The sequence below is a fragment of the Helicoverpa armigera genome, chromosome 29 (genome assembly GCF_030705265.1).
Source record: "Helicoverpa armigera isolate CAAS_96S chromosome 29, ASM3070526v1, whole genome shotgun sequence".
Lineage (NCBI taxonomy): Eukaryota > Metazoa > Arthropoda > Insecta > Lepidoptera > Noctuidae > Helicoverpa > Helicoverpa armigera.
This window is the reverse complement of record NC_087148.1, coordinates 1358435-1375515: the sequence shown is the minus strand read 5'-3', so window position 1 is coordinate 1375515 and position 17081 is coordinate 1358435. Positions and strand designations below refer to the sequence as shown.

The 17081-nt window shown below is 40.9% G+C and overlaps 2 protein-coding genes across 2 annotated transcripts in view; one reads left to right on the top strand and one right to left on the bottom strand.

Annotated features, from left to right (window-relative positions):
* The window catches only part of LOC110381109 (uncharacterized), a 49359-nt gene extending 43948 nt beyond the window's left edge, over positions 1 to 5411 (top strand). The window contains 7 exon segments of the mRNA XM_064042582.1: positions 1512 to 1621; positions 2064 to 2225; positions 2687 to 2873; positions 3765 to 3865; positions 3963 to 4034; positions 4251 to 4304; positions 4891 to 5411. Of these exon segments, the coding sequence (XP_063898652.1) occupies positions 1512 to 1621; positions 2064 to 2225; positions 2687 to 2873; positions 3765 to 3865; positions 3963 to 4034; positions 4251 to 4304; positions 4891 to 4974 (770 nt within the window). The 3' untranslated portion in view covers positions 4975 to 5411.
* Positions 5412 to 5980: 569 nt separating this feature from the next.
* Positions 5981 to 12782, bottom strand: LOC110381110 (fatty acyl-CoA reductase wat). The gene is made up of 10 exons (XM_064042583.1): positions 12537 to 12782; positions 12353 to 12443; positions 11696 to 11818; positions 10917 to 11041; positions 9960 to 10118; positions 9387 to 9496; positions 8849 to 8916; positions 8076 to 8274; positions 7283 to 7463; positions 5981 to 6381 (listed from the first exon to the last, which is right to left on the bottom strand). The coding sequence occupies exons 1-10, from the start codon at positions 12722 to 12724 to the stop codon at positions 6000 to 6002; spliced, it is 1626 nt and encodes a 541-aa protein (XP_063898653.1). The 5' UTR covers positions 12725 to 12782; the 3' UTR covers positions 5981 to 5999.
* Between the last annotated feature and the right edge of the window lie 4299 nt (positions 12783 to 17081).

The window sequence follows — 17081 nt, the reverse complement described above, 5'->3', positions numbered from 1 at the left end:
AATCCCCGTCATACAAGTGTTTCTCCCCAGTAGTGAAACTAACCTACCCTATGCGCCTGCTGATGATGATGACTCATTTTATCATCCATCCAGCTATTCCCCAACTATGTTGGTGTTGGCTTCCAGTCACCGAATCTGTTTGAGTACCAATATTTTGCTTGGAGCGACTACCTATCTAGCTACCTTCAATCCAGTCAACTACACAAGACGATATCCATGGTAAGACTGACAGACTTTCTGGCTTCTGATTAGTCGCAGCAGCTGCAGAAAATGTACAAATGACAGCTTTGTCAGACCCAAAGCATATAGACATAGATTATAACTGTTTCCTGTGAAAATTACTTACGCACCATACGTTATAATTTTCAAAATTGGCTGACTGGATCCAGAGATATTCACAACGTCACAAACTTTACTTCTTTTGTTTAGATAAATGGTCACATCCACAACACAACCTTGATCAATGAATCTATGCGACTGCTAAGTGCTAATCCTAATTATACTGTCACGTGAAAGAATGCACCTACGGGATAAGTAGTATTTTGACTATTCTATATTGCCCACGCAGACGAAGTTGCGGGCAACAGCTAGTCAAAAATAAAAATGCTCCCAGAATTAATAAACCAGAAAATATGTCTCCTAAACTAAAGAAAAAGTCTAGAAGTTACGCTTCAACTTCTTCAGGACTATTCGGTAATAATTTGACTATTTTTATTAACTATGTACTACCTACTAACTATTAAGTAATCTGTGTTTGTACTTAGAATGTTAATACCTGCTTAACTTATAATAAACATATTTTTATTTAAATGTTGCTAACTTTATATGTATACATATCATACAAAAAGTATGGAAAATCGCGCCTAATTTTTATAAGTAGGGATTGCTCCCCTAGCGGGGCCCAGCAGGGCCAAGGCCTGCCGGGGCTGCGAGATTGTCTGAAAGAGCTACCGCGACTAAAAAGCCTACGAAGGCACATGATGGGGTTTAGTTAGTTCAGAGTCTGACACCCCCATAGGGTCCGTTCAAATAGACCGGGTCGGAGAGCAGAGCAAATTCTTAACATGATGAAAATTGAGTACCTACTTAGTATTTGAAGTAAGGTTCATTTGTGCATGCGCACACCTTTTGTCATTGAGAATGCTCGAATGCGGTCGGTGTAAAATAATAAGAGGAGCCGACCGGCTCCAATCGTGTATTTTTTCTTGAAGTTTGGCTCCGTTTGCATGCTCTTTAATGCTTGCGCAGCAGATCGGCTCCGGTCTGTGTGAAAAGAAAAATGCGCGCTGATGCTCTCCGAGCCGGTCTATCTGAACGGACCCTTACGCTAGTAACCCACAGAGGGAAAGGTCATTTGATGATTTCCCATCAAAAGCAAAAACAGAAGGGGTTGCTCCACTTCGTTCGGACTAAGTCAGACGACTAAGTTTGCGTTGTGCGGGGGTACTTAAGTTCGACGGCTTTGCGTGCATAAGTAGTGCGTAAAATCTAAAGCGATTTGTATCTTTCAGGACAACGTAACACGAGTGGGTGGTTGGTCCTGAGCGATGGCACTCAGTTCATGTCGGCACAACACTCCATCGCTTGCAGGAAGTTCTCCCATGCTTCTAGAGGGAACCAGGTAAGAGTTATACTAATTATATTTGATTTATTACTAGTGGAGTGTTTCAAGGAAACTAAGAACTTCGTGTACCCGTAAAAAGAATCCTACATTATATTTAGTTACAGCCAAGTTTCGTCAATATCCATTAGGTTAAATATCCATAAATCCATACATACAATTTTTTATTATTTTATTTTGGTAGTTGTAATATTAATAGCATGTATTACCAGTGGCCTAAAACTTCGCACACCCGGAAAAAAGACTTATCACTTTCCTCGATAAATGGGCTGCCTAGCACTGAAAAAAAAAAACAATTCGGATCAATTTATTCCTGAAAGTAGCGCGTGTAACCAAACTAAAGTGTACATAGGTACAGCATTTTTTATATATCTAAGTAAGGATTGGTTGCAAACATATTTGTATCTGTTTAGTAATTATTTCCAAACTAAATTATTTCTAGGCGGTAGCCTGTGCCGTGATGGCCGTAGCGATGTCCCGAGTAGAAGACGTCTGCCGCTGGTGCACCACAACCCTTGACCAGATCCTGGAGAGCGGAGACCAGCTGTACCAGGACAGCTACCTGCACTTCCATCCGCCTACCAAGATATTGGCTATGGAACAGGTTCGTTGTATACTTTAGTTAGGATGTTGTCAGATTGAGATAAGTCTTTCTTTGCACAATGAGAATTGGTTCAGCGATTTAGGAGGTGAGTGCCACCGACACATTCATAGATATAGACACATAGGTATCAGCAGTAAAACTTATAACACCCTGTTTTTTCATCGATGGTTAAAAATTGCTAGTTATAGCAAAGATTACTATAATAGTTACTACGGTTATAGGGTTAATTCGAAACGAAAGTGCAATCACGACTTTTAAGAATAATAGTTTCTATGTAGGCAACTCGAACAAATATAATTATTATAAATCTGGGCGAGTCGAATCCTTCAAAGATGTGTAAAAAGCAATTCGCACTTTCATTTCTTATTTAACATCCACAGATGTCTACTTACATAGTTAATGTATAGCTATAATAAGCCCCAACAGTTTCCTAATTTCTTATACCTCTATCCCATCATCAGATTCTCCGTAAATTCTACACTCCTGGGAACTGCGTGTGCCGCGTGGTCGTCTACAAGTCTAGACACAAGGGCGCTCTGGATGTGGACCTGGTGCAGCAAATTGGGGAGTTCTTCAGAGAGGAGAAGTCTGGCGTCTTCGTTACCGGCAAAGGGGACTTTGCTGTTGCACTGTTTAGGACTCCGCGAGGTATTTATTTATATGTCTAGTCTTTTACAAGTGTTTTTTCCGGTGTTTACTATAATCCGCCTGGCCTTTTCCTTAAATATGTTTGGGACAGTTTCCAATGAAAAAGTTTTTTGCAAAAAGAAATTGTCTGTCTGTTCTCCTCAACTCAGTTACTTGTGCAAGAATATTACCACCCTAAACAAAAATGTGAAAGGCTGCCAAGTTCGATAATATGGAAATCCTTCGCCTACAAAAGAAGTGAGATCTGAATAAGTACCAAGTTCCATACACATACCTCAGTTAAAAATAGTTACTTTTTAATAATGTTCCTTGGCAAGTTTTCACACACCTTGTTATAAACCTACTAAACGCAATGAATCAAGTATTTAATTTTCTATTAAAACTTGCCAAGTAATATTATTAAAAAGTAACTATTTTTAACTGAGGTATCTCTTGAAAAGTGACTTTCTAGCTTCTGAATATCCGTAACGTTCATCTGTGGCTTAATCTATGTTCCCTTAAATAACTAGCTATAGTCTGCGGTTGCTTAAATAACTAGATAATTTGAAAGAATTGTACAATACCAAACAAGCTGGATGGATGAATGATATTTTCCCCGGGTAACTGGGTTGAGGAGGTCAGATAGGCAATCGCTCGTTGTAAAAACACTGGAACTCAGCTGCATCCAGTGAGACTGGAAGCCGACCCCAACATAGTTGGGAAAAGGCTCGGGAGATAAAGATGAAGATTGTTTACCTTTAGTTAAGCGTCTACTCAAATGGAGTATGTAGAGCCCGTTCTGAAAATAACTTAACTTCTGCATATTTCTCCCAGGTTTTACATAGGATTTACATAGTTGGGAAAAGGCTCGGGAAATGATGTATGAGATGTTAATAATAATATTTTTCCCAGGTTACTACATGTTCGATCCGGCTGATAGAGACAGGTACGGCCGGGCCGTAGCCCCACCCTGCATTGGCAGAGCAAGGGCTTGCTTCTCTCAATATCCTAACGTGAGTCTTCTTATCTTCTTACTAAATTCTACCTTCAAAAAGTGCTGATCTTCAGCCTTCTCTGAATAAATAACTTTTTTTCTTCTTCTGTTTTCAGGTACAATCATTGGCTGAAAAATTAGGACCCAATATTCCACCAACATCTGAAGTGGAGCATCTTGAAGATACTGTAAGTATTTACAATAATTTTATTTATAAGCTTTAAGCACTAGCATTCTACATATATTAAGGTTTCCCTTTTAAGGCTGCAAAAAAATTATAAGGACAGAAGAATTATGTTTTTTTTCAAAGCAGTCCAGCAATTTAAGATAATAAAATAACATATTTATTAGTAGAGAAAGGAGATAGGAAAGTAATTTAACTTACAATTTTTTTCTCTCTTTAGCCGAGAAGATCGAGCAAATCACAACAACCGGATACGGATGATGAAGATAAAGAGGTTAATATTTCCAATATAATAAGAAGTCTAATGCCCACTTTCACCACCAAAATTTAGGGATCTCCTAAGAGCATTTAGGGAACACTTAATACGAATTTCATTTTCACCAAAGTTTAAGTGTCCCTTATAACCTTTATTATTGGGGGAGCCCTTATTCTAAGAGACACTTAGTTAGGGAAACGTTAAGAGATTGTTGGTGAAAACGGGCACTACTGTTCTAAATACAATGATATAAGATCCTAAAAATTTACTTGAAGAAAATTGCAATTTCAAAGTTGTTGTATCTTAGAATGCTTCTAGCAAACTAGAAGTATTGATCATAATGCATATTAATAATTTAACCACTAGCAATTTTTTTCACGGGATCACCCGCGTCCCGTGGTAACTACTGTCCATACCGGGAAAAAAAATATAGGATAGTCTTCCTAACAGTAAAGATTTTTTCAAATCGGTTTAGTAGTTATTTAGATTTTAGGGGCAATAAAACAAACTTATATAAAGATTTTTTAACTTTTCCACAATTTTTTGTAGGAGTCTGGGCCTAATTCTTCTAAGAACAAATTAACCGTATTTCTTCATTCTACAGGTGAAATTCACGGAGCCCACAAGTTTCTCAATATACGGCATGGAAGTCACCAGTTTGCGTAGACTGAATCAGCATGAACGATAAATCGGACCGACGCGACATCGGACCGACGCGACATCGGACCGACAACATCGGAAGGATATTTTTCACAATGCCGTATTAATATCGGAAGGCAGTCGGACCGATTTCCGATCGAAGGAATTTAGGTAACGTGTCATTTTTTGTCCTTTTTCACACTGGTTCTTAAACTACGCAAATTGGGCTTGCTCACAATACGCCGTTTGGGGACTACGCCAAAGTAAAAAATGGAATACGCCTCTTTAAAAATTGAGTTTTGTCATCGTTTTAGAATATTGTCAACTGTGATTTTTTATAGTTTTAATTTGTGGTTCTCGTTCTATAATAACTTGTTGTAGTTTAGAACGTGTGTGAAAGGGATAGAGAGAACAAATTTTGTGAGTGTACTGTTCTGGTCCCACCACATTTCGTTGCAATGCATTTTTTTTAAATAAAACGTTATTTAAAAAATGGCTTTTAATTTGTCCCCTAAAAAAATATGTAAGGATTTGATAGCAGGCGTATATAAAGCTAATGAGTGCATGATTTTTTCCGAATAATATGTATTGGTTCAGACACGGTACCTCAACTACTGTTGCTTCTTATTAGTCTTTTAAGAAATCGGTATATGAACTTAAAAATTTTCAAATGTTAAAAATCACTAGAATAATAGTGTCGCTTCTTGTAAAGCACTCGTACTCAGCTGAATCCGGTTAGACTGGAAGCCGACCCCAACATAGGTTGGGAAAAAGGCTCGGAGGATGATGAATCAGAACTACATACAGCTGGCAATTTTCACGGTTCTACGATTCTTGGGAGATGGTTAAATTAGTTACCTTTTACTCCATTACATACCGTCAGTTGCACAAAGCTCATTTAAAGTTAAGGGTTATTTTAATCTATTGCTGGCTTTCTTTGCCAACAAGATATAAAGTGACAGAGCAATAGACTTAATGAAGCTTTAACTTTAATTTAATGGAGCTTTGTGCAATTACGGTAACATAGTTACATACAGGTCGACCCAATAAATAAGTAGGTATACAATACATACATCAAAACAATTTTATTGATAATACATATCTTACAGTGTAACATAACACTAACAAAGAAAAATACAGCAGTTTATATAAAGAATACATATACAGAGGTCCTATAATAAACAAGAGGTATTTGAAAATCTCTTGATTTCTTACTCCCTTCGTTGTACCTTGCAAACCATCTTTGATAACATATTTTCTTAAACCTAAATACCAGATCAACACGTATTCTACCCAATCGATCTTTTTGACATCAAATTCAAAGATAGCTTTGTCGGCTTCCGATAAGCTATCGAAGAGTTTAGCAGTATTGTCGTCGATAAACCGCCATTGGAAGCAGGCGAAGTAAGATAATACTACTTGTAGTTTGTACATTTTCTTGTATAGTTTCACGAATCTGAAAAGGAAAAAAAAACGTACAAAAAAGGGGCAAAATGGATAATGAAATCACCATCCTTTGTGGTCGAGTCTGACGATTAGTTTTGTCGCTTTTACGTTACTCATATTATAATCTGTGTGTTTCAGGGCCTGTGTAATCGCGATCAACGATTCCATTATCATCATCATCATCATCATCTCAGCCATAGGACGTCCACTGCTGAACATAGGCCTCCCCCTCAGATCTCCACAGATATCTGTTGGATGCGACCTGCATCCAGCGTCTTCCGGCGACCTTTATAAAGTCGTCTGTCCACCTTATTGGTGGACGTCCTACGCTGCGCTTGCTAGTCCGTGGTCTCCACTCCAGCACTTTTCGGCTCCATCGGCCATCTGCTCTGGGAGCAATACGGCCTTCCCACCCAATACGGGGTCCAGAAGGAGCATAGTTTATAGATTTAATATGTTCAAGTCTGACACTATTTTCCGTTGCATCCACAATGGGGTGATCCATTTACCAACCTCCCAAAAAAGACCTGGGGTTATTGACCTTCATCTTCATCATGACAACCATTAGGACGTTCACTGCTATACATTAGGCCTTTCCCTTTGATTTTCAAAAGGAACAGGTCAGATAATTTGACCATGAATGAAGGTAGTGGCCATCCTATGCATGCATTTGTCAGTTCCAGGTCTCCACTCGAGTACCTTTCGACCTGCTGCGGGTTGTTCGAAAGAGATACCGCGGCCCTGGTACATAAAAGGCCTATGACGGAACACTACGGTTTTTAGTCAGTAAGAGTCTGACACTCCCTCACCGCTGCTAACCCACGGCGGGAGGGGTCATTTGATGATTTTTGACGTCGGAAAAAAAAAAGTACCTTTCGACCTTAACTATAGATATAAGAAAATCTCCTCACCTTCTCTCCTTTCCGATAGCGAAGCAGACGGCATCGAGAACGTAGGCAGGTATCAGATGTAGAAGCCAGGAATATATCCAGAATATGGTAGCATTAGTCGTTTGCAACGCAAACCCGTAGAACACGGCAGCTGGAGACATGATTTTTCGGACGTCGGTAGAAACTACTTGAAATACCTTGCCTGTAACAATTTGATTGCTGTTAATCAACTTCAAATATAAGAGGAAAAATGGTTAAACTGCAAGTCCCGGCTGTCTTTGAACATCCTTCGCAGTCGTTAAGGGTAGTCAGAAGCCAGTACGTCTGACACCAGTCTAACGAACGGGTATTGGGTTGCCCGAGTTACTGGGTTGAGGAGGTCAGATAGGGCAGTCTCTCCTTGTAAAGCACTGGTACTCGGCTACATCCGGTTGGGTGGAAGCCGAGGACGATTTATTTTTATTTTAAGTTTTTCAACGAGTTGTCTATTTCATTACATAAGTTGTAGGTAGATATCGTAACAAGCACCGTGGCAAGTTGTGGACGCCTCCGATTAGCTCCGAATCCGTAGATGGTACACGATATGGGACGGGTCGTATCATAACGGCGTATCGAGATCGCGTATCATGTTACGCGTATCATTACCCGTCCACATATGCGTTAACGATACGGCTACGGTAATCGGATCGGGCAAATGATATATGTCTGGACCCGGCTTAGGTTGAGAAGGTCAGATAAGCAGTTGCTGCTTAAAAATCTTAAGTCACAGAATTTTCTGAAAATAAACAGGAAAATATATTTGAAAATTTCTTACCCAAATCTACAGGATTCCTCGTAGATCCAGTAATAGCATAAACCTTGATGCTATTGTCTCCATCAGCAGTTCTCTTGGCAGTCTCATAGGCAGAGGCTATAATCGTATTATTTACGTAATCCACAGGGATCAGACCCAATTGGGTCACTTTATCGAAGAATTGTGCATGCACGAGACCCATGCAAGACCCTAGAATAGTCTGCAATAGAAAGGATTTATCAGATGAATCATTTATCATCTTAAACTAATATCATGAAATACCATGTCTTGTCATGTCCAACAAGGTGGACAGACGACCTTATAAAGGTCGCCGGGAGACGCTGGATGCAGGTCGCCTCCAACAGGTATCTGTGGAGATCTAAGGGGGAGGCCTATGTTCAGCAGTGGACGTCCTATGGCTGAGGTGATGATGATGATGATGACCATGTCTTTGACAGTTGAGGAGAGCAGAGCAAATTCTTAACACGTTGAAAATTGAGTACTAAGTAGATATTTGAAGTAAGGTTTATTTTTGCATGCGCACTGCTTTTGTCATTGAGAATGCTCGAATGCACTCGTTGTTAAATAATAAGAGGAGCCGACCGACTCCGATCGTGTATTTTTTCTTGACGTTTGGCTCCGTTTGCATGCTTTTTTATGTCTGTGTGAAAAGAAAAATGCGCGCCGATGCTCTCGGAACGGGGTCCGTTCAGATAGACCGGGTCGGGTACTGTTGGAATCCTACGTTCTTGAGTTGCGAACCAAGTCACCAATGAAAAATTTTGAGTACTCACCCCACTGGCACCGTAGACGTTTGACATATCTACCCATCCAGGTCTCGGCTCTCGTTTAGAAGGTACCACTGAAAATATATTATCGTTATAAGCTTTTCTTTTTAAAAGAACAAATATGTACACATTGGCGCGAGTCCACACACAAAGATTGCAATTTTGCGGACATTTCAGATGGGTTCGCGGGTATTTGGTTACTTTTTGCTTAGAAACAGTAGATCAGAAGAAATATTGTGTGATTCATGGCGCCTTACACCGGTAAATTTTCGCCAATTGATTCGGTCCCATCAATTTGATCAATATTGCAACAAAATGTGTGCTAAGCATGAATGTAGATGGACGGAGAGGAAGAGGAAGACCTAGGAAAAGATGGATGGATTGCCTGAAAGATGACATGAATAGGAAGGGAGTGAGTGTCAGTATGACGAGTGACAGAGGAAAATGGAAGAGAATGACATATTGCGCCGACCCCAAGTAAGATTGGGAACAGGAGCAGGAGGAAGAAGAAGAATTTGGTCAATATTTCAATTGAAGAACGTACCTATAGCAGGCCTCACAATGCAGAGAGGCATATCCTCGCCCAAAGTCTTGACTGTCTCCTCGGCCACGGCTTTAGTAAACGAATATGTATTCGGCCAATTTGTTATCAAACTGAAACAAAGTTAACATACACTTGTAAAGAAATATATGTACGGTAGACTGCACATCAGTGGTACCTGTCATGCTCCTTAACTCTATAGTAATAACTACGATTTTCCTATAAAACTGTTCCCATTGACCTGAAGTTGACTGTACAATACAATGTGTCGTGTATAGCGGTTCCCGAATTCTTTTGACTTCGGAACCCTTTTAGTTTCACCATTTTTTGACGGGACTTGGGGTTGGAAAACGCAAAACAAAGAATAAGGGTACAGTAAAAAACTAAACTTAAAAAAAAGAATTGGTACCCAAGCACCCGCTAAGTATTGAAAGAACGGTAGGTGTAGACGGCGGCGCGAGCGAAGCGAGCGCGAAATATTTTTAGTTTATGTACCTACAAAAAATAAAATAAGTCTCACTGTAAATTAATAAAGTCTAAAAAAATACAATATAGAGTATGTTGAACATAACTTACTCATCAGAAATTTTATTAATTCTATCTTCGTCGGTAGTTTCCGCTATCTTGATGAGAGCCTCAGGGTCAACTGGACTTTTGTAGAAATCTTCTAATATATCACCGTTGATGCGAAAGTCGCACGCTTGTGCGTACGCCGTTGAAACGTGGACATAGGACCTGGGAGTGAAGAGAAATAATATAAGCCTATGTTTAAACCAATCGAACAAAGAATTGGAGCTACAAGCTGTTGCTGTAAAAAATAAAAATAATTACGTACCAATTTTTTGTTGATTTGGGTCGAGAATCATATCAAACATTAGCATAATTACGTCCTTGAATATGGCACGGATGCAAATCAACACCTTGTGTTTTCTGATGCAATCTTTAGTCAAACTTCGAAGTAGTCTATCGTTCATACCTACTTTAATGTTGATGCCCATACAAGGTTTCAGTCTTTATGCAAAACGAATGTCTGGCAGTCGCTGGCTCTTGGGCTATTAACGGAATATTTATGCCAAGATATTATGCCAAGATAATATTTTTACCAAAGCAGAGCTGAGTAGGTTGGAGTGGGTTTTAAACAGCTAAGATTTTTGTGATCATCCCTTTTTTAGGGTTCCGTACCCAAAGGGTAAAACGGGACCCTATAGTTTTCGCTCCTCTGTCCGTCCGTCCGTCTGGCACCAGGCTTTATCTCATGAACCGTAATAGAGAGTTGAAACTTTCATAACACAACAAAAAATACTGAAAACTATAATAAAATAAATATTTTGGGGGGCTCCCATACAACAAACGTGATTTTTTGCTCGATATATCGATGACGTTAATAGGTAGATGCGGTTTTATAAAAAATGGTACGGAACCCTTCGCATGCAAGTCCGACTCGCACTCGGCCGGTGTTTTTATTCAATATGCGATTTGATAAACACTTCAGAACAATGGTACTTTAAAACAGGTCCTTTACTTTTCACTTACTTGAGCTTCTTGCAGGCTTTCCCGAGGAGTAGCGCCTCTCTTGCACCTCGCACGTTGATTACTGTGGCAGCTCGGAGTGGCTCATCAAACCTCGTGGTCGCAGCCATATGCATAATTATTTCTGTCTAAATTATAGAATTGGCATATATTCACATAAAGTATAAAAGTCTTTTTAGCATTCGAGTAGTCAGTACAGTCCTGGTGGCCTAGTGGGTAAAGGACCAAATTCTCAAGTAAGAGTCTAATGCAACTTTTCTAAGTTTGTATGTACTTTCTAAGTAAATCTTAGACACCATTGACTGTGTTTTGGATGGCACGTTAAACTGTAGGTCCCGGCTGTCATAGAACATCCTTGGCAGTCGTTACGGGTATCAAGGGGTATCGGGTTGCCCGGGTAACTGGGTTGAGGAGGTCAGATAGGTAGTCGCTTCTTGTAAAGCACTGGTACTCAGCTGAATCCGGTTAGACTGGAAACCGACCTCAACATTGTTGGGAAAAAGGCTCGGAGGATGATGATAGACAGTACAGTGCAGCCAGTAGTAGAGTCAAATAGTAACTGGATTGAGATGGCCAGATCGACAGTAGCTCCATGTGATACACTGGTACTCAGATGCACCCAGCAAACTGGAAGCGGACCCCAAACATAGCTGGGATAAGACCAAGGTAGATTATGGATTATATATATAAAGAATACGAGCATAGAGATAATGATTAAGACTGGAAAATAACAAATGGTAATTGGCAATCCAACTCTTTTAAAGGGCTTCTGACTAGCTTACCTCCTCTGTAATAGTATCCCAGTCTCCATCGCTGATACCCAGTCTCATGTCAGCGACATCACCAGCTATTGGTACTAATTTGTCAACAAAATCCGGTTGTGTGTCTCGAAGGATATCGAAAACCTGCAAATCAATATTTATATTAGAATTTTATGTGCTAACCCTGTCACCTAAAATATTTTTTGGGCAACATGTATTTTGAACATCCTTGGCAGTCGTTACGGGTAGTCAGAAGCCAGTAAGTCTGACACCAGTCTAACCAAGGGGTATCGGGTTGCCCGGGTAACTGGGTTGAGGTCAGATAGGCAGTCGCTTCTTGTAAAGCACTGGTACTGAGCTGAATCCGGTTAGACTGGAAGCCGACCCCAACATAGTTGGGAAAAGGCTCGGGGGATGATGATGTGTTTTGAACACCACTTCTACTGACTTGTTGTTCTAGTTGTCGCGTAATGCGACAGCTGTGTACAAGTTCTCGGCTTCGATTCACGTTGAGGGTTTTAGAAACTTTCACAAAACAGTTCGGCGGTGTTAAACCCCGTCCTTTCAAGGGCACATACGTAATGCTACTTAGTAATACTCGTTGTTACAAATAACCAGAGTCAGGCTCATTTGAGAAAACTTTTACACCAGGGCTTGTTAAATACAAAAACTACTCACGGGATCCTGTAACATTTCCTGAAGTCTTTCCAGCATCTGTTTTCCTTTCTTTGGTCTCAATAGAACGAAGACTTTTGCTACTTTTGTGGCCCTGAAAAAATATTTATTTATATAAAAAATGTTTTTCATTTTTTCTGATCAAATTCAGATGACCTGTTACAGCTTTGTCGAGCTAGACTCCCACCTGAAGAGTTTCTCTACGAGCTGCTTGCCGAGGAAGCCGGAGCCGCCTGTCACGAACACGGAGGCGCCGCAGTAGAACTGCTGAACGGCCGAGTCTCCGCGTGCAGTGATTTCATCCATAGCCGTATTCCGACTGAACACTTTTTCTTCTAATGCTTGAGCTGGATCTATTTCTTCTTTGGTACCCATTTTGTATTTTAAAATTGTTGAAGTTCTTTAATCTCTAATCTGTAGAAAAAGCAATGACTTCTAAGTTAGAATGATTGACTTTTAAGACTGTGTTCAAACTAAACTGACTGTCAGCCGCCGAATGTGAGCGAACGTTACGCAGTTTATTGTATTTCCATACATATTCACTAGTTCGTTGACATCTAACCTACGATACGTTATTACGCTATGCATAGACGCTGATATTCGGCGGCTGACAATCAGTTTGGTTGGCACATAGCCTTAAGAGCGTGAGAGAAGTAGGTATCTATACTGTCATTTTTTTGGATAGAAATCATATAATCCGGCCGGCTGCCTGACGCTAACCCTTCTTGGGAATGCTATTGAGCCCAAAGTGCTGGTGGGATGCACTAGGCCTTAGCTCCCTTAGTCGCCTCTTACCACACCCACGGGAGATAGATGGGGAGGTCCCATTCTGGTCCGGGACCGTCACGGAAAAATTTAACTATTTATAATGCGCATAATATATTTAGGAGCTGGATGCGAGAAGCCGAAAATCGTACCAGTGGCGTGCACTTGGAGAAGCCTATGTCCAGCAGTGGACTGCGATAGGCCGATGATTATGATAATGATGATAATATATTTATTTCTTACATCTTAACGTCCTTATGTACGTGTCAGCGTCAGGATCCGGCATCGTTAAATAAAACAAAGGGGTTCTCACACAATCACTTGGTTTATTCCAATTAACACAATATTAGTCACTACAATTATTTATCACGAATTTGTGGGAGGTGTGCACTCGGCAACGGTCGGTGAACGAATGACCCGAGTCGTGCGCGCGCGCCGCTTTATATAAGGTCCACCGTTGACAGATCGACGGTTGTCACATCGACGGTGGCGCCGTCATACGTATGTTATGAATTTTGGGCAGTTGAAAATTAATTATTTATTCTTATAAATGCAAAAGAAAATCGCGGTCAAAGTTTATTACCACACCTTTCTAATGATTCCAAACACAGCTATGATACAATATTCCATCATTCTATTTTATATTGTATCTATTTTACAAAAGACTGCCTCGTTAGTCTAGATATCGCAAGCGCGAGTGCTGAACACGAAGCCTCGGCTTCGATTCCCGGGTCGGGCCGAAATCTCTTTGTGGGTTTTAGAAACTTTCACAAAGCATCTAGTTTTAGCCGGCTAAAGGTAGGTTTTGCCACACTTCAAGAATTAACCGAAACTCGTAGGCAGATAAATGTTAGGTATATACTATATTTGCTTGCCTTGTTGGTCTAATAGACGTATAATACGATTGCTCAGGATGGGGTATCAGGTAGTAGTCGTGGTGGCCTAGTGGGCAAAGAACCAACCTCTCGAGTATGAGGGCACGGGTTCGAATCCAGGTCTGGCAAGTAAAAATGCAACTTTTCTAAGTTTGTATGTACTTTCTAAGTATATCTTAGACACCAATGACTGTGTTTCGGATGGCACGTTAAACTGAAAGTCCCGGGTGTCATTGAACATCCCTGGCAGTCGTTACGGGTAGTCAGAAGCCAGTAAGTCTGACACCAGTTTCTTTTTAAATCATTTAATAAAACGAGATAAACTTGTATTATATTTGGAATCACCAACTTCCAGGCTCCGGGCTGCTTTGTGAAAGTCTTCAAAAACCCACAAAGGGATTTCGGCCCGACTCCAGCCCGTAGCCCGTAGCCCGTAGCCTGGAAGTTGGTGATTGATGCACCCGTGCATCGGAGAGCACGGAAATGTCGGTCCCGCGCCTGATCTCTCTCCGGTCGTGTCGGATTGCCGTCCCATCGGGCTATGAGAGTGAAGGAATAGTGAGTGCATTTGTGTCTGCGCAAATGCTTGTGCACTATAATTATGTCCTACGCAGTTGAATAATCGCCGTGCATGAGAACAGCCACCATAGCCGATAACCGGCTAGGAGGACATCATCATCATCATATTTGGAAGAGCTAATGGCTAAATCAAAGCCGTGCGGATCGCTTGGCATGACTGGTCTGTGGATGGGTGACCATCTTGCCGTAACGAGTTCTTCCGTGTTTTACAAGGCAATATAATGTGGGTTGGCTGCCATTTGAACATCTTAGGCACACAACCACCAAGGGTATTAGGTTGTCTGGGTGACTGTGTTGAGGAGCCAAGATAGGCAGTCGCTCCTTGTAAAACACTGCGAACTCAGCTGCATCTGGTATGATTGGAAGCTGACCCCAACAAAGTTGGGAAAAGGCTTGGCAGATGATGAAGATTGTTGTTGGTCGGTCCTTCGTGTTTCGGAGGGCACGTTAAATTGTGGGTTCCGGTTGTCAAAAGCTAGAAAGTCTGTCAACCACATTTATCAAGGGCTGTCAAGTTGCTCCTATAACTAATCTGTTGAGGTGATCAGATCGTTTTACAGAATAACACTGAATCATTAATTTACTGTTGGAAATTAATTAATATATAACGTATAATTTACCAACAGTAAATTAAGTAATTATTCAGTGTAGTGTCAATAGTTTAATTGCAAGCCAAATGTCTGTTTTTTTGACTTAACAGTACTATTTGAATTCGTCATTCTTCGTGGTATTCTTGGTATATACTGGCCCGAGAAAATCTCCAACATAGAACTGTGGGAACGCTGCGGTGAAGCACCGATCGACCAGCAGATCAAACGCCGCAAGTGGAACTGGATCGGCCACACGCTCCGAAGGGACCCCCATCACATCCCGAGGCAAGCCCTAGACTGGAATCCCCAAGGGAAGCGGAAACGTGGCCGCCCTAAACAATCCTGGCGGCGGACGATCATTGCAGAGGCGGCGACTATAGGCAGAAAGTGAAGCGAAATAAAGCGCGAAGTCCAAGACCGAACGCGATGGCGGAGCACTGTGGATGCCCTCTGCCCTATCTAGGGGACATAGGACTCTAAGACAAGTAAGCCAGAATTTGAATACTTGAGAAAAGAATTAGGTGTGTCAACCTATTGCCGTTGTCATTATTCAATCCATCTGTTCATTTGTTTGCTACACATACTATAGTTATCGGCACGAATCTTGAGCTCTGACCTACATCTGCGCAGAAGTGATTTATTAGCAAAGAACCAATCCCGAGTGACGGCTATGACGCGATGCACTGCGGGCCAATCACCGCTTTAACCCGCCTTCGCGCCTCACTTCATACCACAAAAGGGTCCCAATAAATTACTTCTGCGCAGGTGAAGGTCAGAGCTCAAGATTCGTGGCGATAACTATAACATTTTACATTAGCCATTTATTGACATGAGTCAAATTCCTATCTCTTGTAAGTAAAACCACATAAAAAACATTATTGGTAACGGCTTTTAGCACACGTGCTGTTCTGTTACTGCAGAAAAAGAAGAACTCGTGGTGGCCTAGCGGGTATTGGATTGCCCGGGTAACTGGGTTGAGGAGGTCAGATAGGCAGTTGCTCCTTGTAAAGCACTGGTACTCAGCTACATCCGGTTAGACTGGAAGCCGACCCCAACATATGTAGTTGGGAAAAGGCTCGAGAGAATGATGCACGTTTTCTCATCCCTCTTTTTCAGTGAGCAACACTCAGATCCATACAGGACGACAGGTCTAAACATGGATAGTTTTTCACACTGGTTCTAAAACTACGTAGGACTACTCAGTACGCAGGCTTGTTAATAATAGGTACGCCGACTATCACAAATGGAAAAACCGGCCAAGTGCGAGTCGGAATCGCACACGAAGGGTTCCGTACCATTATTTAGAAAATGAGCAAAACAATTACGTTTGTTGTATGGAAGCCTCCAAAATATTTATTGTATTCTAGTTTTCAGAAATACATCATCTGTGAAAATTTCAACTCTCTAACTATCACGATTCATGAGATGCAGCTTGGTGACAGACGGACGGACGGACAGAGGAACGAAAACAATAGGGTCCCGTTTTACCCTTTGGGCACGGAACCCTAAAAATGAAATGGAAGCTACTTTTGGAATGGGCAACTAACTTATTGTATCAAACTTATTTACATAACTGATGTTTATTAGTGCTTGCCTAAAAGCCTAAATGAACTGAAATGATTGAACTTTTGACTCCGAATTTAACATTTAGAGTTTTGTCATAAAATTTGAATAATTTTCTATTGTGGTTCTTATTATTAATGTTTAATGATAACTAGCTTCCGCCAGCGGCTTCGCCCGCGTGTTGTGTTGATAAAAAGTAGCCTATGTGTTAATCCAGGGTATCACCTATCTACATACCAAATTTCAATCAAATCGGTTTTGCCGTTTTGGCGTGATTGAATAACAAACATACATCCATACATTCTCACAAACTTTCACATTTATAATATAAGTAGGATTAAGCAAAATCAGGTTCCAAAA